The following is a 22,231-nucleotide window of genomic DNA, read 5'->3' on the forward strand; positions in this document are numbered from 1 at the left end:
CTCCTTGCTCTCTTTTCTGGTACAAAAGTTTGAAGTTCTGGTCAGATCTATTTATGGTCACTTTCTAATTTCATGGTTAAAACTACAAGATTTAAGTCTTCCATGGCTGAAGGTCAACCTTGAAAAAATAATGTATTGTATCTCATAGCCAGAAAGGTACAATGACTACAACTGACACATTTTTGAATGTATAATCTTTTTCTGTTTACCTGTGCTAGGTGTAGGAATGACGTCTGTCGTTTCAGGGAGGAAACAAATCTTCGTGCAATAGGCAATTTCTTATCTATCAGGCTTTCTGGTAGATTTTCCAAAGAGGAAGCAACCCACTGTTCCCAGTTTTTTGCAAAACTTCTTATATCTGCCAGTAAACTATAAGGGAAACAAAAAGTGATTTAGAGACTCACCTATAAAAATTGTGTGTCATTAGCTTAAATAATTGGGTTTCAATCTAGGGCTAACAGACTTCTGAACATATCTGGAAATTCCTCCTGAGGTGTTACCAAAAGAAACAGGAAATGATCAATTACTGATCTATATATTGACTATATATTGATACATACCTCCTCTGGGAAAAACTGTGGGCCAATTGGGACAACAAAATGCTATCCAGTATTTGAAGCTGCTCTATAGCTGCCCTCAGAGCTGACATATTTTGCCATACATACTCTAGTGCTCTAAAAATGAGCATAAATACAGTGAGAAAATTTCTCTAGAATATAGAATTACTGGTATTTATCTGGAATATGCCTAAAAATCAGAATGTACCGTGATTATTTTCAAATACCTACCTTTCTGGCATTTCTTGCATTGTTGCAGGGATGAGTACATCTGTAAGAACCTTCAAAAAGTTAACAGAAAATGACATCATGCTTCTACTGGCCATTCATTTATTCATTCATTCATGTCTGTCTTGTCTACTTAGATTGCAGAAAATTTACACAGAATAAAGCCATTCAACCTACTGTCTAGATATTTATATGCCTGGATTTTTCCAATCACTCTTAGACAGGAACATATGAGACATTCACATACTTATTGTGTATCTTCATAGCAGTAAAATGAGAAAGAAATCAAACAAGACATGCTATCCCCCATGTCTTAAAGGGAAACCAGCAGAAGTGAGATCATAACCACTTTGTCTTTTCTAGCATCACCACGTCTCTGTAAAGCAGATACTCAAAGATCTCCCAAGTCTTTGACTGCTGTTGACTCTCCTTTCTACCAAACTGGACATGGCACTGCAGGCATTCAGAGTTTAGCCATAGAGTTCTCTGTAGCTAAGTGTGGTGTGGAACACTTCTGGCAAAAAAACATCTGGCATACCCCCTAGGAAATATTACTGTGGAGGACAAAGTTGTTAGACAAAATTTCAGAAATCTCCTTTCTCTGTTAATGTAAATAGTTTGATAACAATCCAATGTAATTCCTTATTCCTTCTGTCAGATGTCAAGAATATCTAACATGATTATAGATAAGAAATAATGAGAGACAAAGAAGAGGCAAATAGTAAATTTATGAACTTCAGAGAAATTCGGTCTTAGTCAATTTATAATTTAATGCTCCTCTAGTATTTCTTCTTCTGTCACATTAAATCTATCATAAATAAAGTTAATATTGAATCTACTGAGACAACACATTTAGAGCAGGAAAAACCTCATAAACTCAAGGTACATTATAAACTCTACAAGTAAATGAGGCTTAATGACCCATCTCCTGGGTAGTAATTATGATTCTTACTGCTAATTACCTTTGCTTTACTATGCTAACTAAAACACTTCTTACTTTACAGCTTTTTATGCTTCTAAGAAATACATATTTTCATCTTTTCTGGATCTTCCCCCCATATTTTTGTACAGTAAAGAAAGATTACAATAAGACATCAGAGCTAAAAAGCTTCAAGTCTTTTGCTTTGACTGGCTGGTGTTTACTATTAAACCAATAGTTATTTCTTCTCATCAATATGTGATATAAGATCTGTTAGAAAGACACTTACATGAGAATCCTTTCCTATTTCTATGGCATGCCCTATCAAAGAAACATAAAGTTCTTTACATCTACTAAATAATCATCTGATACGACTTTCCAAATGAAAAACTCAGGAAACTTTGGTGGCATAAATAATTTTTTTTCCCCAGCACTCTATAACTTACTCCTGACTTTGCAACACTCCTAAGGGTCACTTAGTTTCAACTTTTTATGTGGTCATGCCATGAGTTAGATCAAAGAATTCATATGGTACAAAAGCTCCACAAAACAAGTATTCCTTGATTTTTTTTATTTAAACCCAGAGCACTTTAGAGTGTAGCAGTTTTGCTGGTACATGTTGCAGCAAGAGAACAGAAATGAAAGGCAGCTGGCAGGAGGGGCAAGAATGCATTGTTCCAGCTTGGTAGCATGAAACCATGGCCTGACATAACCTGTGAGCAGCAGACTGGCATGTGGAATCACCCTACAGATGTGCCACAGACTCTCTTTTCTGGTAGAAATTGCAATATTCTTTTCAGTGACAACAAGGCTTCAGTTTTCATCCAGGATTACCTTAGTCAGCCTTGTCAGTGAGCACATGAGCATTTCTTTTAGCTACACTCAAGCAAGTATGTCAAGGTTTCACTGTTGCTGTGCTGCCCTTGGTCACACACCAGGTGTTCAGCTGAGCTGAGACTGGAGTTCAGCTCTTACAGGTGCCCATTTTATTTCTTGATTTCAATTATTTCCTTGCTGATTTACAGCAGAAAGCAGCCATGTCACCCTGTCACTATCTATCTTTTTACAGATGCAGAAGCTGTGCTGTGGGTGAGATTATTCATGTAGCTAAATGATTAACTTACCTTATACAGTATTGAGTCACAGACACAGAAAATGTCAATGATGATGGGATTTTCAAGCAGAGGAAGAAGATGGTCAGGCATTCCTTGCCAAAAATGTAATAGGAAATGCTGGATCTAAAGGAATAGGAACCAGGTTCATCATGCTTTCTTGGCTTCCCATGCATATGTACCAAGAGTGTGTGTTCAAACAACCTTACCTCTTCAAAGTTCCCATTAATTGCATTGTCAAGGACACACTGACAGTGTGTTTTGTACATCATGATAAGAGTATCTACCTGTTTTGGAAGAAAGAAATATTAAACAGAGAGTTTCTTTAACAGAGTTTCTTAAATCTTTACTGCTACGGTGATCTAAATTTCTGCTTTGTGTAGCTAGTATTTAAACACATAATATAAACTGTATTGCAATGCATATTTACAAATAGACAGCCTCTATATCCAGAAGTGATGAGGACATCACTCATCTATAGCTTTATCAACAGCTTTATATCATTATTATTCAAGCATTATTTAGGTCATTATTTAAGTCAAGCACTGATGCTGTGGTCAGACATGTAGCATCTGAACCTGTATAAACTGTGAAAATGTGGATAATAAAGTAAGGGAATAGCCAGATTAGTCAGTCAGATGGTAAAGTAAATTCAGCTTTCTGAAGCTAAGATTAATCCCAAAGAGCAGTGCAAGTTAATCATTAGGCTACTATAGGCGTCTATGAGTGTTCGGAAACATCATCTAGCTGGACAAATGAGAAAATAGCTGCCAGTCATTTGGTCAAAGTTTAATCACTGCCTCACATGAACTCAGCTTTTAAAAGCAGAACTCCCTTTCATCTCATCAAGCTACTTTATCTGAATGGAGTGTTTCCTTATTTTAAAAAAAAAAGTAGCAATTTTTAAAAATTGTAGCAAATTATAAGACAAGAAATATGCAAACTCATTTAAGGAAGGAAAAGGGCTGGCAAAACCATTCTTTGGTCCTGAGTCACAGAAGGTTTGTTACAGTTTATTAACTTCTCCAGCAAACCACTATCAGATTTCAAATGAACCGGGTTGCATCTTATTGCAATAGGTTCAGGATGCAGATTTCTTTGAAACCAGACCTTTCTGACTTTCAGAAGCTTCTTTAATTATGTATCTTTGAAAAGCAATAGCAAAGTGTGAGATTCAAGAACATTTTAAAGAATTGTTTTTGAAAGGAGTTGATGGAAGTATAAAGGTTGGGTAAGTTCTCTCCAGAAATATTAAATGCAGGAATTATCCATCTATTTTAGTGCAGACTGCTGTATTTATGGGCTCTCCAGACATCTGAGTTGCAAGCAACTCCTTAAGAGTTTAATGCAGGACTCAAACTTCATGTATGGGCTGTCTTCAACAAGAGTACCTAAATATCTTAGTTTCAATAACCTTTGGTCAGATAAGCTGAAGGAGGGAAAAGGCAGTATGAAAAGAAAACAGGAAATAAGAAAACAAGAAATGAGAAAAGAGCAGCAAGGAAAGAGAATTCAGGATACACAGAAATTCATCTTTCCCACAGTCTCCTCATAACTCAGCAAGTCTGCCCCCAGGCAATCATGCACAATGCTGCTGAGCCAAAAATGAAGGGAGAATGAATTGCCAGTTTTTCTCCATTGTTGGAGCAGTAAAAATGAGTTTGTTTATACTGCTGTGTTGGGTCTCCAAGGAACCTCAAACATTTGTCAGATTTAAATTCAATGAGAATGCTGTCTATATGAGAGATGTCACTTCACTGATGGAGACTATAGCAGCAGGTGGTGCACACTGCTAAGTATACCAGTTCTTGGGCTTTCTTTATGAATGGTAAGGTTTCTAGCTAAGATGGCTCCTTTTGTTTAGCTTCTCCCTACAGGAATGCTAGGCTTCACTACTTTCTCAGAACAAGCTTAGGAGGAGGGGGTCTCAAAATAACATGTCTCAAACCAGTCACCATTATCACCGGCACTGAAGACTAAATTGAAAAGTTCAAAATGTCTGTCAGAGGATTTCTAGCACAATGTAGCAGCTTGTAAGGGGACAAGAAACAACACAGACGTAACACACAGTAAAAGAGTCAAAGACCTAAAACATGAGAGGTATTTCCAACTGAAGAGTTATCCTTAGGGTAAGTAATACCAAGTATTGATTTGAGGAATGATTTAAGTAATTTTAAAAAACCCCAAACATGTTCAGATTTTCAGCTGCTTTTCAAGTAATTAATGAAAGACAGTAAAATTCATCTATTTGTTGTGAATTATTTGTTCTGTTCTAATCAGAACAAAATTTACCTTAAATCCAAAGGCATTTTTAAAGAATACAACTCTCAGTTATTTGTTTGTTTTGCTCTCCCTGTCTTACATACCATCAGTTTGTAAAATACTGGGTCAGTTAATAGGTAAATAATTCAACCACCTTTCCATTGGAAAGCTGGTTAATCGGTGTTAGTAAAGGTTTGCCCCCTCTATAAATCAGTCACCTCTGTTTGATTATGGACATTTCTGGCTCTTTCAAGTCAATACCTCAAAGGCTAAGATATGAAGAAACATTCTGTGGCAAATTTTTGATCTCTTAGACAGAAGAGAAGGAGCTCACTTTTTACCTTGTCTTTAGAAATGCACCCTTGAAGCAAAAGGTGTTGAGCACTTGGAAACTCTGGGAGGAGTGTTCCAGTTTTGGAACTCAGAGAATATTTACGAGTAAAACCACCCTGAAATGGAAGGGAATAAACAGGAACATTGAAATAGCTAATACTGTTACATCTGAAACCAAAAATTCATGCTAAACTTGTATATTACTTCATGAGTCTTTCAAGGTTCCACAATACTTGCCTTCATTTAAGTCTTCAAAAATATTGATGCTTATCCAGATCTGGACCCCAGCTCAGGAAGGTTATTAAATGTGTGTCTATATCTAAACTCCACAGAACACTCTTAAGGTCTCAAATGCCATGATTAAGGTGAAACCCTCACCCTCAAGAGAAGAAAATACAATCTGTCTTATGGTTCTGCCCTTACTGGCTGAATTGTAGTTGTTCTCATAGGACTGCATTCAAATCAAAAGACGATTTGGCTTAAACCCTTTGTTCTATTTTAGCCTGACCAGTCCTTATGTAAAGTCAATGTGGAAAGTCCTGTGAAAAATCTTACTACTTTTGTGCAAACTCCTTCTGTACTAATGCATGAAATTTATGATCTTGCATAAGGCATTTGAATGGAACTTGAAGTGACCTTTTCCTGCCTCTTTACCTACAGGTAGATTTCACTGAAGTGGGAATGGTAGGTATATAGTGCAACATATAGTGTAAAAGTGTGCAAATGTGACTATTTTTCTGTAAATGTTGACTTATAAATTGGAGGCCATTTCCAAGTGAAATTCTCTCAAATACTAAATTCAGAAAACCATACCTGTAACTGACTGATGCAACATAAATATAGCCCTATTTTTATAGGGTGATATGTCTGACAAAACATACAGCAAAAAACCAAAAGCATACATCATGTAAACTAATTTTGCCTGTGCTATCTACTATTCAAACACACATAAAGCTCTAAGTAAAAGAAATTGCAGAAATTTAGAAACATTAGTACTTCTTCATGTCAATACTTCTATAGTGTTATAATTGCCTATCATGCAATAAGGAGGGTATTTTTAACAGGAGTAATTCTAATGATTTTATTATGCAATTACCCATGAAATATATTAAAAGCTCTGATTAAAAGGGATTTGTTCATTTTAAAAAAAGGCAGTGATTGTGGTGGGAGGTTTAAGAGAAGCTAATTGGCAATGTTTTTTAACTTGCTAATGGACTTGTTTAACTGTGCCTCAGTTCTAGGCTTAATATTTTAACCTGCTGCCACTTGCCCTTTCAATTTAATGCCATCTGTTTCTAATGGCCATTTAACATTAAGATAATGACAGTAATATTATCTGCCTAATTAACCATACAGACTCTAATGGTGCACTAACTGGTTTAGATAAAAGAATTTGCTGATATCTCCCCCTACAGAGAGAATACTAGAAAATGTGATAAAACATACCAGAAGTAAACAGTGTCCCTGGCACTCAATAAGTGTTCATTCAAATGCCATTTACTCAGTATATTTAGACAATCAGTGCTTTAACATCTTTTCAATGTCTTTAAGTTCCCACTGAGAATTACACCTTATGCAATTGTTGTAAATCTTTTTGGAATCCCTAATTGCATGTACTTTCAAGCAAATGAAAAAGGACGTATCTATCACCTGTTCACACTAATGAAAATATAATGCCAAAATTTCAGTGCATTGAGATTATTATAATTCAGTTTTGACCATTAAAGACTTTTTTTCTCTTAAGACCTGCCTGAATAATTTCAGACGATATCAAGCTAGACAATCAAGAACTCACAATGATGTGCCCTTTCTCATTTATTTCCACCAACTTATCTGTGAACATTTTTTTTCTGGGAGAACAGAGGAACTCTGGGTCAGAAACAAGACAGATTACAAGACAGATTTGTGGGATTGTCAATTCCAAGGCAGACTGCCAATGCCATATCAGAGATGGAAGAAAATATGCATTCATTTATGCCAAAGGAACCCAATATATTCCATCTCAAAACCCTGAACGAATGAATGCTTCAGTAGTTTCATGAGTATGTTGGGGATATCCCATGGCATAGCACTATCTTTTTTTGATAAGATAGCCAATTATCTGAACAGGGAAAATGCAACAGATCTAATCTATCTGAACCTCACTGAAATACTTGACATGGTGTCACCATGGGAAATGATCAGTTATGCTGGTGAGAGTGGCGATTAGTTAAAAGAATGAAAAAATATTTAAGAAACTGACTCTGGCTGAAATGCTAACAAGTTCTGTTGACAAGGAAACTACTGGGTTGAAAAGGGATTGAAGTGAAAATTCCCAAAGATCAGACTTGGGGCTGATCTGACTGAACATTTCATAGATCAAATTGGTTGACATGAGCTAATGAAATCATCAACAGAGAAAGACCAAGAGGTCATGTAGAAAGACATGGATGGCTTTGAGATAATGGTAATAAGGGGGATGAAAATCAATAGAGCAAAACTACACTCTCAGGGGCAAATAAAAATGTCTGCTATCAGCTAGGAGTTGCTTATCTGGAAATTAAAAAGGTGAAAGGCTTGCTGTGTATCAGTTGATCACAGAAGGTATATTTAGTCTAGTAAATTAAATGGTGTCAGGAAACATTCCCAGGCAATACTGGAAGTGTATCACTCAGAATGGCCTCTGGCATTCTTTTGGCCTGTGCCAATTAGCAGTATCCCAAACACCTCCAGTCATATTTCAACATGTACCTCACATTAGAGACATTTCTTTGTGGCAATGTAGCAGAGATGTCCCTATGTCCTTATGCAGATTCAGGAGATAATAATATGGATGCAGGATATTCCATGCCAGTTGAACTCAGCCCCAAATAAAAATACTGTGAGCAACCCTTGACCTTTAATGTACAATAATCCATAATTTTCTACTATTAATATGACCAGAATGACAGTGACTATATCATAGTATACAGTAATAAAAATGTAGACTACTTGAGGGGGGCTGGAGAACAAGAACCAACAAAGCAGATCCCTTTCTAGGGTTCATCAGAAGGGATATTTCCAATAGCAATTGCAAACAAGACTTTATGATTTATTTTACTCTAAAGATATTAAAATCAGAACAAGTACAGTGGAAGGCTATAAGGCTGATAAGAAGTTATTCAAAGCTGCTATTTGTCCCATCCAGCAAGCAAAAGCAGCAAAAAGACATAAGAACAAAATGTCATGAAGAGCAAAAAATAGAAGAAGGCAATACTGACTAGGAGACACAAATCTCTGTTCATTAAAAAAAAAAATCTTTTCAGCTTCCAATCAGACATACAAGATTCTGAAAAAGCCCTCCTGCAAAAGTAGCATGTAAAACAAATAAAGCTGGAGCTTGATCCTTTGCTTTAATACAGTTATGGGTAACTGGATTGCAACGGGAGCCCTAAAAGGTGTTTTCCAATCTTATTTTTCTTTGAATATTTAGAGGGAAAAAATACTCAGCTTTGTTAAAAAAGGTTATGCAGTATAAAATTTAATGAAAAATAATGTTGCAATTTTCAAAGAAAGAAATGTGAAGGAAACCACAGGTCACATAATACTTGTATTGTAACAGAAGTAAAAGGAAACAGATTACAGCACTTACCTCATTCTTTAGCTTGCTTCCAGAAAACCTTTGAAAGTAAACACATTTGATTATTTTTTTCCTAGGCAGAACATTTGTAGAGATTATATAGATGTATGATCTATTAGAAAATTATCACATTTTTCTAACTTCAATTACAGTTTTTTATGGGTTTTTAATTTTTTTTTTCCTTAACTTCTTCCACTGATTTTCAAATGACTAGGAATAACAGGAAACCTACTGATGTCTTATAAAACATGAAGGTTAAGACCACTGACTAAACACTAAGGTATAAAATCCAGTTTCATGGGGTTTTTTGGATCTTTGCCACTTCACAAACAGCAAAAGGGTAGCATAGGTGCAAGTCCATAACGCCTTTATAAAGAAATACATGCAGTTTTTAATAGAATTTAATAAATTCAGAGTAGAAAAAGTATATATAAATATATATATATATAAAAAATTTACATTTCTTGGAAAAATTAAGAAATCATGATTTCCTATTCTTTTTCACTACAGTACTATTTTGATCTAATGACATACATTTCTGAGATAAAAGATTCCTTAACTGGCAAACATATGTTGCTGTATAGTGAATGTCCTGCTAGGAGTCCAATTGAGAGATTGCCAATGAAGTCATTGGACTATCAGACAACCCTTTGTTTCAGAAACCAGAAAGAACATTTTAAATTATAACTATTAAAGTAGAGAATGCGCAATAATAGCGATTCTAATGGATCAGTATAATGATAAATGTTGTTTGATTATTGTTATTTCCCGTACCACTAGCTGCCAACTGATAAGATACTGTGGGCAATATGAAGTCTCATAATTATTAGTGGCAATATCATTGTTTCCTGCTGTTGAGATGCTCCCTGGCTGTTTCCTGCTCTCTGAGATGCTCTCAAAATCCAGAGGCTGAGCAGTTGTGGAATTCTTCCTGCCCAGGCCTGGCACAGGTGCCTGACAGTTCCCACCACATGACAATCCAGCATATGTTACCTAGACAGTTCCCTTGCGTTGAGAGTTAAGTATAAATGAAGGCATCACTCAGCTGATTACAATGTGGATCTAATTAACTTCAAGGCTAGATGTATTTGTTTTGGACTCTGGATTTCCACATGTTCAGCAAAATGTACTGCATGTACAGCAAAAATGAGAGGCATCATCTGCTAGCACTGCTCTTCCAGAGCCTCAAGGACTAGAAGAGACGTAAAGGACAGATTTATGGATCACTATATGCAGCAGCTAGGAATTGGGAGTTTGAATCCCTACACTGCCTGATTCTTTCATTATCAGAGGCTTGTTCTTAACCCCATGCAACTGCACCATTCTCTTCACACAGAAAAACCCAGCTACTGTGATGGGCCAGAAAATGAGCATCTGATCTTCTGCTTTAATTCAGATAGGGAGGCAGCTGAACTGCTGGACCCTGAAAATTCCACATCTCATACAGGTCCTAACAGAAATAAAAGGTTCCTAATTAGTGAATCTAGTGAGTAGTTCTGAAAATCTTAGAGAGTATATATGCCATCTTCATGTGAGTGTATTCCTTCAGAAACCTGGCTGTGGGGAATTTTGCAGATCCTCCACTTTCTTTGCACTCATTGCTACTAGATTGTACCTGCCTGACATAAAGCTGAGGAGTAAGAATTATTATATCCTTTTAAATGAAAATAACTGTCTTTTAGTCAACAAAATGAACAATTTGTTTAAGATAATTCTGTATTATGAAAGAAAAATACACTGTGTACCAGCAACACCTCCACAGCTCTGGAAACATATCAGACAAATAAATAGAATATTCTAATCTATTTCACCCTAAGTACTGCTGTGGAGTGAACCCTCCCTTTTTAAGCATTATTGGCATTATTACCCTCAATTTGTACACTTGTCTTATTGCCTAGAAAAGGTGTCTTTGGATATGAGCTAAATCTGCCACCAGTCGAATTTTCTATGTGTGATTATAAACTCATTTATTCCTTTCCTTTCTCAGAGTCTCACTTATCCAGGTATACTGCCACAGACAATGAAAGCCATCATTCAAGCCATATGTGAACAGAAACATTTGTTTTACGAACTATTAATCTTTGGCAAACCAACAGGCAGCTATCGTAACGTATTGATCCTGCTAGCTGTCCCTTAAATAAATATAATTAGAGCTTCCTGGGTTAGGTTTAAACTGATATTAGCCAGTTAAAGGACCTGTAAATATTAATCTACACTGACCCCTCCCTCCTGCCCCACAGGTGCCAGCTTCACACCATTCCCTAAACGTTTCACAATGGAAAGCTGTCCTGGGGAAAGAACTCACAGGGTGACACACTGGCAAACAAAATTAGACAAGTGTTCTGGAAATGGGATTTTGCTCCCTCATATAGACTTGAACAAATGTTCTGCTGTTAAAAGCTGACAGATCTACAAAGACCGTGGTGGGGTCAAACTGGAAGACTCTATCAAAATATAGAGATCAACCTTTTAAACACTGAGATAACCAGCAATTCTAGTTCTGGTAGAAACAAAAATTAGAGTCCTACATATACCTTCCTAAGGGAAGATTATAGCTATACCTTCACTGATTAAGTCTCAGAAGTTATTTTACCTGGTTAAGCCCTTTCCAGAATACACAGAGTGGTAATATGCACTGCTTTCTTTAATGCCAATTCCATAATAGTGATATCTGCAGAAAAAAAAAAAAAAAAAAAAAAAAGAAAAAAAAAAAGAGAGAAAAAAAGAAAAGAGGAGCATTTATGAGTGACATGTCAAGTAAACCAAGCTGCCAAATTGAAAGTAAAGGAAGCTGTCAGACTGATTTTAAACGCTTTCTGAAAACTTTTCTAAACAGGGTCTAACAATTCCTTTCATAGACACAGAACAAAATCTAGTCTCATAGAAAAGAGTACTGTCATGATTTGATCCAAATTCAAGGGTTAAAATTAATATACTTTCTCTCTTACGAGAAGAATGTAGCTAGAACAGAAAACCCAGAAACATGTTACATTTCTTTTCCCTAACCTGCCTTCTGTTACACTTTACTTCATTTGTTTGAAAGGGTGCTGGGTTTGATCTATCAGGTTCATTTTATCTCGCTTGCCACCGTTACATTTACAGTCCCTCAGAGCCTTTCTTAGTTGAAAATAGCTTGCCAGTGCACCTTATAACTTAGCGTTCAGTCACCTATGACTAATAATGATAATATGTCATTCATTCATTCTTCTGTCAGGTCGTAGGCTGACTAACTCTAGATTATTAAGCCATTTAGGCACTTTGCATCCACATTTGTCTCCCTTGTTGCTCTCCTGGAGATTACTGCTCCCCAATAGAGACTGAAAAAGGAAACATGCCGATTGCTCAGGCTTTGCAGTGCTCACACCCAACACCTTAACCAAAGACACCAAAGATGCAAAAAATGTTGTGTTGATGCTAAGAAAACTGGCTGTGCAGTAGCTACTTATTGCTTTCCACAGATTTTGCTACAAAATAAGTGACCTCTGAGAGAAGGGCAGGAGAGCAAGCTGGGGGCAGCTCTTTCCTTACCAGTCATAGCAAAGTTTGCTTGAGTTCATCTATCAAAGTTGATAGGCCCTATCTTATAAATTCCACTCAATAGATTTAAAAACTGATTATGTTAAACCAAATTTGTCTAAGAATGTTATGGATAGAATACAAAGGTTCATTTGCTTTTTACTATTATTAGCTTGAAAGTACCATGGCAGCTGGTTTAACTGAGCTGCTTCAAAGTACCACTTTGCAACACATTGCACCAATTTCTTTCAAACTCCCCAAAAGCTTGAATAAATGCATTCTTAAGACACAAAGCCCCAGCAAATAGTTCATAGAACATATCAACATAACTGTTAATCTCATCTCATATCTGCTCTTCCGGGTGATGACGATTAAAAAAAAACCCACAATATTTGTTTGTTCTTGTATGGAACTATCACAGGTAAGAACAAAATCCTCACGTGCTTTTTATTTACAAAGCTGGTTAAAGGCATTAAATACAAATTATGCCCAAGAAAATGTTCATTAAGATGATATATTTGCCTAGCCTAAATAGCTGCAACAATCTCAGCTGAAATAATTTTTCTGTTTCTGGACAGTATGTTGTGTGCATTCAGGATTTTATAGCCAAGAAACATGACAGAATATGGCACCATTGCTTTTACTGCTTTCCTGAAGCTGGTGAGTCTACATAACACTGCTAGATCACTGTGGCACCTGTCAACCCCTAGGAAAGCTAAAAGTGTCTCCCCTGTTTCCTTACAGTGACACAAGAGGTATTGAAAAAAACAGGTACGGATTCTTTGAAATGAGAGCATTTACTTACTCTTCATATGGCAAAGGGTGTCCATTGAACAGGACGAAAAACAGAATAGAGTTGTGACTGCTTCTTTAACAATGTTATCTGTCCATTTGTCATTGGCCATTTGAGCAAGCAGCTGCCCACGTCTCATTCCAACAGTTTAAATCTCCTAGCTTCAATCACATGCCATTTTTAAAATTCTAAAATAAAGACCTTTACACTTTCACCATAAATTTGGCATTCCCTCCAGTTAAGGCTGGAGTGGGCCAGAGGCAAGGAAAAGCATTACTTCTTTACAAAGTTATGATTCAATATCTAGAATATTTCACATCTATTTCAATATTAATATATTTGGGCAAGGAACAGGAACTGTCGTATGATTTAGATTCTCAAGTAACCAGTGGTATGCAACATACTTGTTCCTGCTGGAACGTCCCAGGCTATCAGAATTGTTCACTGAGACAGCTTGTTATGTAGAGAATAGATATTTTCAGTACATATTCCATGTGTATTAAAAGCACAGCAGGAATCATTCTGTTTTTCTTCACTAATGTGTAGTTGAACTTTTACTGCTAAAAACCAGAGCTTTCCATTCACAACAGAGAAACTATTAAAAATAATATTATTTTACTTTTCAAGCTCTGTTTGGCACCCTCCATAGAGTAATAGGGTATAAAGATTATTATTCTCTTACAAGCTGTTAGTTGAATAGCTTATTTTGGACTCCCTGTTGAGAGTAGTATACCCATACCAGACACATTGACAACATCTTTAACATACATCTTCAAATGCCTTCCATCTCTTTATGTGCATATTTTTATGTGTATGTTCAGTATATTTGTATTTTACTATTTATTATTTCTATTGTGTAATTAACAAAATGTAATCAATTACTACAAGGAATTTACTCTCAATTTTTGAAACAAACATTTTATGAAACAAGCTGAACTACTTTCCTCTTTTAATTTCAGCGGTTTGTCGTAACATATGTTCCTACACAACTTGTAGCTCTGATTTTAGCATACACTGACACAAATGATAGCTGATAAGGAAATGATAGGCTTAAGCTGTTCAGGGAATTGCAATAACTTCTTATCACAGGGCCAGCTGCCATATCAGTTTTATTAACCCACTAAATCACTCCTAATAAATAAGATAATAGTTTTCAGACATGATGGATAAAAGCTAAGATTCATCATTGATCAAAGTCTACAATGAAATTAAATTGTAACTTGATCTCGAATAGTCCTACTGTGTGTTTGGACTGAGCAGTTTCTACATTTTCCCAAATTGCTGCTTCAGGTGATTTGTGTACTATGAAAGTTACAGCTGAGTTCTAGCATTGACCATGGTATGTTCAAAATGCAAAAAGGTGGCTTCAGAACAGAGAACTGTTTCTTATGAAACACTAATCTAAGAGAGCAGCTTGCAGTATTTATAGTGCTGCATCTTCTTTCGCTCAGCAGAGTGAAAACAAAAAATTTCCCTTACTTTCAGCTATGTAGAGTGATTAGCATGGGCATGAGAGACTAACATATCTTGTTAACAAAATTGTGTCCAATGTGTTGGACCTTCTTGGCCAAATGTTTAAATGAATTTAAGTACTTTTGCACTAATGGGTTGTTGGATGCAAACACAGAGAAAGAGAGATTCTGACTTGAATGCTAGGGATCATCAGACTCAGTTTTAAGTTTATCCTTTGCCCTGAACTAGAGATGACAAATGCTCTTTGGGAACAGAGGAAAAACTAACATTTGTGTATCTCACGCCTTACAACAGCAACTGTATTCCTTATGTTAGTGCAGGAGCTTTTCTTCAAATTCCATTCATGCTCATGAGGATGTCAGAAAGAGCTTGTTTCAGAGTGGGAGAAAAACAATTTCCACCACCTTGAAGACGATGGGAAAAGGAAATTATTTTCTTTGCTTTCTTCTGATCACAGACAGGCCCTACCAATAGATTACTGTGTATGCTCGCAGCATCCAGGAAGGCACTGTTTTCCCCAGGGTGTTAACTTTTCTCTAAATTTAAGAACAATTATTCCATTGGAGAAGAATTGTCTTCTTCCTTATTATGATTTTGCAGCATCTGGAGTCCTGGACAATGATCAGAGCTCCAGGGCAATATTGCTGTATAAAACATCACTGCTAGGAATAGTGAGTGCTAATACTGCTCCTGCTAGCATTATGTGGTAATAAAGATAGCAGTGACAGAAATAATATCATGTCATTACACTACTGTGCTTTAAAAAATATGACTTAATTGCTAGTAACAACTCTCCTACTAGTCCCAGTGACTCAGAAATAGTTTGTAACATTTAGAGACCATGCTAGATAGAGTCCATGCTTCTCTTCTAAAAAGAGAAGAATAGTAATTTATTGAAACTGATGAACAGTCCCTTAACTTTATTTAATGGAAATACTTCTGTAAATAACATTTGTGTGACTAACTGCTACCTGGTGAAATCAGAAATTCATTTACTCCTCTGTGAATTTGTAGTTCTGAGGGGGACTTGGCCCACAACACCACAGATAGCAAAATTGATTATCAGAGATCATTTAACGGAAAAAGGGTAGATTTGGATTAGATATTAAGATAGAATATCTTAATATTAGATATTAAGAAAGAATTCTTTCCAGTGGGGGTCTTGAGGCGCTGGCAAATGTTGCTCAGAGCAACTGTGGATCTCCCATCCCTGGAAGTGTTCAAGACTGGATTGGATGGGGCTTTGAGAAACTTGGCTGAGTTGAAAGTGCCCCTGTCTGTGGCACAGGGGTTACACTAGATGATCTTTAAGGCCCCTTCCAACCCCAACCATTCTATCATTCTATGCCTCTACAATTCTATTATACTTACACTTCTATATGACTACTTGCTGCTATATTTGGTCTCTGAACTGGAAATACTGTCAATTGTGCCTTTTGTGAGGTCCTTTTTAGCACAGCAAGATCAAGGTAAGTGCATTGTAGCAGAAACGAGAATTGAATAGGAAAAGCCTCTGAGGAAAACTGATGAAAAAATACAGAACAAGTGCCAGATGTTCAAACAAAACCTGATGATGCCTCAGTTCTTTGAGGAAATTGTTCAAGAACAGTTAATCCATATGAAAATATGGCACATAATATCAACAAGGTCAACAGGGATATGGAATCTGCCAAAGAAATGTTGGGCATGCATTATTTCTATATTAATATTGTTTCATGTCTTTGAGAAAAGGGGACTACAGTGACACATGTTCCAATACAATCACTTTTGTAGCTATATACACATTTGGAACATACTCATTTACTTAATAAAGGTTGACTTATTGTGCTTAAATCATGCAGACACAGGACATGTTTGGAAGTTTGGATCCTCATTGGATCCTGTCTATCAAATCTGTTAGTTATGTCAGAACAAGTATATAATGAGCATGAGGGAGACTTCTCCCTTGCATTATCTCATTCATTGTAAATAAGTAGTTCACCAAATATGCTGGGTTATGTACCTGACTAAGAATTCACCACAGCACTGATGAATTAGAACATTGTCAAATATTCCTGCACAGATTGTGAATGCCAGATCTCTTAAAACCTTAAACAGAACACCAGCAGCAAAGCTATGTCTACATCATCTTATGCCTGTAACCACAGCCTAAGTTCACCACACCAGGCAATACATAAAATCCCTCTTTTCCCTAATAAATAACCTTTCTAATAGTTGGTCTCCTAAAAACACCTCTACTCAGCATCACCTACAAAAAGAGATATGAACATCAGGTCCAGTTTTCCTCTATACATTGCAGACTGTGTACTGTCTCCTAAAAGAGGTGAATGGATTACAAATTTTTAAGATGGTGAGAGACACTATGCAAGAACTATCCTCGGTTAAAACAAAAAAAAACCAACCAAACAAAAAAGAATAATGTTCTATGAAGACTTTATTTCCTTTGGGTTTTATTTTTTATTAGTGGTTATTTAAAATGCTTGAGACATGCTCAAAAAATAGAGTGTCTTTGCAAAAATTTGGAATTGAAATTCTTCCCCACCTTCATTTTTTCTGCAACAAAACCTAAAATTCACAAATGACATCTCATTCTTCAGCTAAACTAAGGTGAGATAACTAGCTCTTTCTTGCATTTCTAAGGCAGGAAGAAAACCAAGTATAACAACATTTAATAACCTCCCAAAACTATGAAAATAAAAAAATCATCTTTCAGACATTTCTAGTATATTGCAAAGCACTTAGGAAAATGAGACTTGTAGATTTTTTTCTTTTCAGTCTCCTTTTTTTTGCTTATAAACTAGTGAAAGACAACAGCAACTTTGTCTTTCAGGGCTAAGTAGCTTAAAATAAAGAGTTTTCCCAAACAAACAGAATGTTTTGAGTTTCTCCTATTTCTATCATTATTCTGGTTTTCTATTTTATTCATTAGCAAAATGGATGTGAGGGAATGTGTATTACAACTCTTCACAACAGTTTTACACTAAATTATTCATGGCCAAAAGCATAATTCCAGAACCAGAACTAATAAAAATTTTAGCACCAGATGATATAGAGTTGTCTATGATCTATTCCTACAATCTAATATTCTACAGATCAAATATACAAATTAATAGGATACATTATTTATGAAACGACTGCACTATAGATGGTGTACTTTTCAAAGTTTTATAAAATACCCACAACAAAGAGCAGAAGTATACCTTAACTTCAATTTAAAACAATGCTGTTTCTGGTGGTCTATTTAGGTGAACCCTTATTGTTACATAGAGATCACAATGAAAGTCGTTAGGCTTGCAAAGGAGAAATAAAATCACTATTTATGGAAAGATGAGAAGCTATAAAAAGACATGTATTATAAATGATTTTTATATCTAATATTTTGACATATATTTGCAACATATGTATGGGTCTATAAATGCAATGACAAGATTTAGAAGCTTAATCAGTTTAATTTTAAAAATTATGCAGCAGTATTTTCAAACTTAAAAGCTTGAGTTTGAGTATCAGTTTCAACATGTACATGAAAGTTATCACTTGCAGTGTACCATCTGAATAAACTCCTCTGCCAATTAGTACATATTAAGGAGACATGGAAATACAGCTGAATCCTAAAATGTGTTCTACAAGCAGATACACAGGTAATCGTGCCTTACTTTGAATGGCCCCTTGTTCCGAGCCGCCTTGTGGTCAGGAGAGGGAATTTCTGGCGAATGGTCTAAAGAGAAAATAACTGCATTAGTTTCTAATACTAGCAAGCTTTCTTAGCAATCTGTTCACAGAAAAATCGTAGTGTAAATATATGGTCTAAGGTAGTTCATGAATTAGCATTTTTGACACTTATGGCACAACATAAACGATTAGGCCATGTTTCACACTGTAGGCTTTCTTCCATCCTTGTCCATCTTGCTGTCTATTTCCAGTCTTCCCACCTGTTTTCCCTGTCTGTTTTCACTATTACATTTTAAAATCTAGTTGTCTTCACCAGAATCCTATTATGTTCAAGTTCCTTAAGTACAACTGTATTTTTTGCTTCAGAGATTTAAACAAAATCAGGGGAAACTCAGCCCTCTAGCTATTCTGTTTTCAAAGACAAACAACTAGAATGAAATTTATTTTTTTTTATTTGAAAGTGTGATCTGAAAAATTAACTCAGTAATAGAGGTAGATCTAATAGATATATCTAATAGACAGATCACTGTCAAAATAATGTTTAAATGGAACGTATTGTCTTTCTCATTTATACTGAAACTGTATATGAAAATTAGATATCCACTTTTTTTGTATATCCAGTTCAAGAGGAATAAAATAGGAAATTAACATTTTATGAACCAGAAAATCCATTAAATCCATTATTTAATTAAATTGATGCATTTTGCTATGTATAAACAATTACTAGATCAGTAGTGCTTAAAAAAAGATGATCCTTGAAGCATTTTTGGTTTCCTGTTTCACTAAATACTCAGGATTTAATTTGGAGAGTTCACATCTCTCTTACATTAAATTACTTCAGGATTAATTGTAGAGAAGGGTAGAAAAGAGGATGAATCAACAATTTTTCATTTGAAAGCCCTTTGTGTTATTAATTTCTTTTTCCCTTCTAGTAGTATTGCCTGTGTCACATCTCACCTTACACTGCCTTTAGTATAATTATTAAGTGTCCTCCATGTCAGATCTGGTGGAAAGAACCTATTAATGTCATGAACAAAAAGGGAAAGAAAAGAAGTACTCAGAGAAAATGCCTTTTTTTTTAAAAAAAAAAAACCAACAATAAATCAAAGGGAATTTCAGCTTCAATCTCCTAAAGGTGATGTTAAGAAATGCCTTCATAGGAGACAGTGTAGTTATAGTTAGTCTGATTCCATGTACATTAGCAGTAGAAAGCATGTGAATTTCAGAAGAATTCTTACACAGGTGTACTAAACTGTGACTCTTCCAAACAACTCATCTAACAAATTATTAAGGCATTTGCTTATTACCTTCCCAAAAGTAGCAGCACAGGCAGGTTCCAGCTTCTCTTTTCTGCAGAAGTCTAAATAATGTGCATAAAGGATGCATCTTGGTAAACAAACTCCTTCACATACAATGTAGTTTTCTTCCAGCCTGTGTAGAGAAAGAAACTGCCAGAGTAAGAAGAAGCATGCCATTTCTCCTGATTGCATTTTCCAGTTTTTGCTCTGGTTTTTTTTTGGTTGTTCTTCTTTTTTTAATTTTACTGAAGAGTTCCATCAGAGCACACAGATGAGTTTCTCCTGAACATGACAGGCACTACAGACTGACTCCACACTTGATGCTTAGGCTAGATGCAGAATATGGAAAACCTGGAGCCAGATTCCTGTTCTTAATGAGTCTTTTTCAAGACTCATTAAGACAAATTTTGCTTCATTTAAATTACTAAATTATCATCACCTACAAGCCAGCCTTAGTTTGAAAAGAAGAGCCCTAACTAGACATGAAAGACCTGGGTTTAAGTCAGTCCTTTGAAAGGATTTAAGACCAGGGACCTGGACTTGCATCTTCTGTCCCATCTTCTGTATCCTCAACACCTGAGCTAATGTCTCTTTTCTTCATTGTTTTGCTTTTTAATTTCCACTTTGGACCTTGAAATGCTTCAGATCACAGTGGGAAAACCAAAAAAAAGTGTTTTTTAAAGAAGGTGAATTTCTGTGTAGCTTCCCAATCAGTTTGCAGAATACAAGTGCTGAGTGATGGTCATTAAAGTAAAATTTTTACAACTGAAGCAAAAACCTGACTGTTTTCACTTGAAGAGAACCCTTGGTAAGAGCTGGGTATTCTTCTGTCCTGTTGGTTTGTTTTTTTTTTTTAATCATTTTACATTGTTCACTACTCCTTGGATGATGTGCAATAAATTTGTTTCTCAAATTACACAAATTTGTAAGAAAATACTGTGTAGTAAATGCTGCATATTGAATAATTTTGCACTGACTTCCCAGACTTAAATCCTTAACTATTTACACTCAGAAGTAAACTAGAATAAGAAACTGAATAATTTGGATTAGTCTCATTTTTCAGTTAGAAGGAAAAAATATCTCTATTGACAGGCTGCATTTCGTAATTAAGTTCCCATTTAATTCAACAGACCTCCTCCCTAATTTCAAGTGTATTTTAATATAAATGTTTATCAATTAATGTCTGCAGAATTTGACCTCTTATTTGGTTAACTTTTTTCCCCAGATAAAATAAACCAAAGTTACAGCCTAAATGGGTGGGAGAACGTAATGTAAAAGAAATGCATTATAAGACAGTGAAAATCTAACTGTGACAACCTTAAAGGATAATTAAGGCAGTCATTCACAAATGCAATTCTTAAATAATGTTTCCTTTCTACATTTTGATGATGCATTTCATTGATAGCCACGCAGTGTGAGAATCTGACTAAGACTTAAGTGACAAACCTTTGATAATTTCAAAACTCAGAAATTTGGGGATGAGTGTCCTTATTTGTAGATGAGGCTCATCCAAAAGAAACCCGCAAAACAAAAACAGAAAAAAACCCAAATTCTCTCTAAAAGAGATGTCGCCCTCCTCGCCGGCTCAGCTGTTAGAGAAGGGTCCCTCTGAGTGTGACGGCCACGCCGGCTCGGTCCTGGAGCCCCCAGGGCGGGCAACGGGGTCTCTCTGGAGTCCTACCATTGCAGGGTGAGCTGCGTCTGCTTCTTCTTGTCCTTCATGATCTGCGTGATGCTCCTTTTCGAACACGGGCTTTGGTCGGCGGCTGTCAGCGTGCCGTCGCGAGCATCCGCATCCTCTTCTTCCGAGGAGAGGGTTTCGCTGTCGAGGCGTGTTTCTGAGCGCCGCGGGGACAAGAAGAGAGGCCCAAGGGCATCGTTACGGTCCCGCCACAAGCCGCCCCCTCCCGCCCGCCGCCCTGCCCGCCGCGGGCTGAGGGATGGACCCGACAGCCGCGTCCCCGCCGGAGCCCGAGCAGCGCTGCCGCTGCCCGCCGCGGCCGGGCCGAGCAGGGCGCGGTGCCGGCTCCCCGCCTTTACCTGCCTTGATGCCGGCGGGCAGCGGCGGCTCGGGCAGCGCCTCCCGGGCGCAGGGCAGCAAGCTTGGCCCCAGCAGCCCCGCGTAGCGCTCCTCCTGCGCCTCGGCGGGCGCCGCCTGCGCGGCCGGGAGGCGCAGGAAGGCGTCGCCCTGCTCGGGTCCCTTGGCCATGCTCTCAGTGGCGCCGGCTCTGCCCCGGCGCGGCGCGGGCGGCGCCCATGGGCGGCGGGAGGGGACGGGAGCGGGCGGACGGGGGCTGAGGCGTGGGCCGGGGCTCTGCACCGCGGCCGTAGACGGCGTCGGCCAAGCGCCGCCGTGAAGGGGAGGAGAGGCGATGCGGGGGCGGCGGCGGGGGACAGGTGTGCCCTAGGGCGCCGTCCAGGGAGGCGACACGGCTCCGAGCGGGCAGGGACGGCCCGCCCGCCCCGGGGCTCC

General features: G+C 37.2%; 1 protein-coding gene across 1 annotated transcript in view; it reads right to left on the reverse strand.

Moving 5' to 3' along the window:
• RFX6 (regulatory factor X6) overlaps window positions 1–21,967 on the reverse strand; it is a 33,585-nt gene extending 11,618 nt beyond the window's left edge. The window contains exons 1-11 of the mRNA XM_066545791.1: window positions 21,799–21,967; window positions 21,440–21,596; window positions 19,768–19,891; window positions 18,445–18,506; window positions 11,603–11,680; window positions 9,022–9,049; window positions 5,420–5,527; window positions 3,026–3,103; window positions 2,829–2,942; window positions 789–838; window positions 210–369 (exon numbers count right to left, since the gene is read on the reverse strand). Of these exons, the coding sequence (XP_066401888.1) occupies window positions 210–369; window positions 789–838; window positions 2,829–2,942; window positions 3,026–3,103; window positions 5,420–5,527; window positions 9,022–9,049; window positions 11,603–11,680; window positions 18,445–18,506; window positions 19,768–19,891; window positions 21,440–21,596; window positions 21,799–21,967 (1,128 nt within the window). The remainder of the gene's footprint in view (window positions 1–209; window positions 370–788; window positions 839–2,828; window positions 2,943–3,025; window positions 3,104–5,419; window positions 5,528–9,021; window positions 9,050–11,602; window positions 11,681–18,444; window positions 18,507–19,767; window positions 19,892–21,439; window positions 21,597–21,798) is intronic.
• Between the last annotated feature and the right edge of the window lie 264 nt (window positions 21,968–22,231).

The sequence above is a fragment of the Molothrus aeneus genome, chromosome 3 (assembly GCF_037042795.1).
Source record: "Molothrus aeneus isolate 106 chromosome 3, BPBGC_Maene_1.0, whole genome shotgun sequence".
NCBI classification, from domain to species: domain Eukaryota; kingdom Metazoa; phylum Chordata; class Aves; order Passeriformes; family Icteridae; genus Molothrus; species Molothrus aeneus.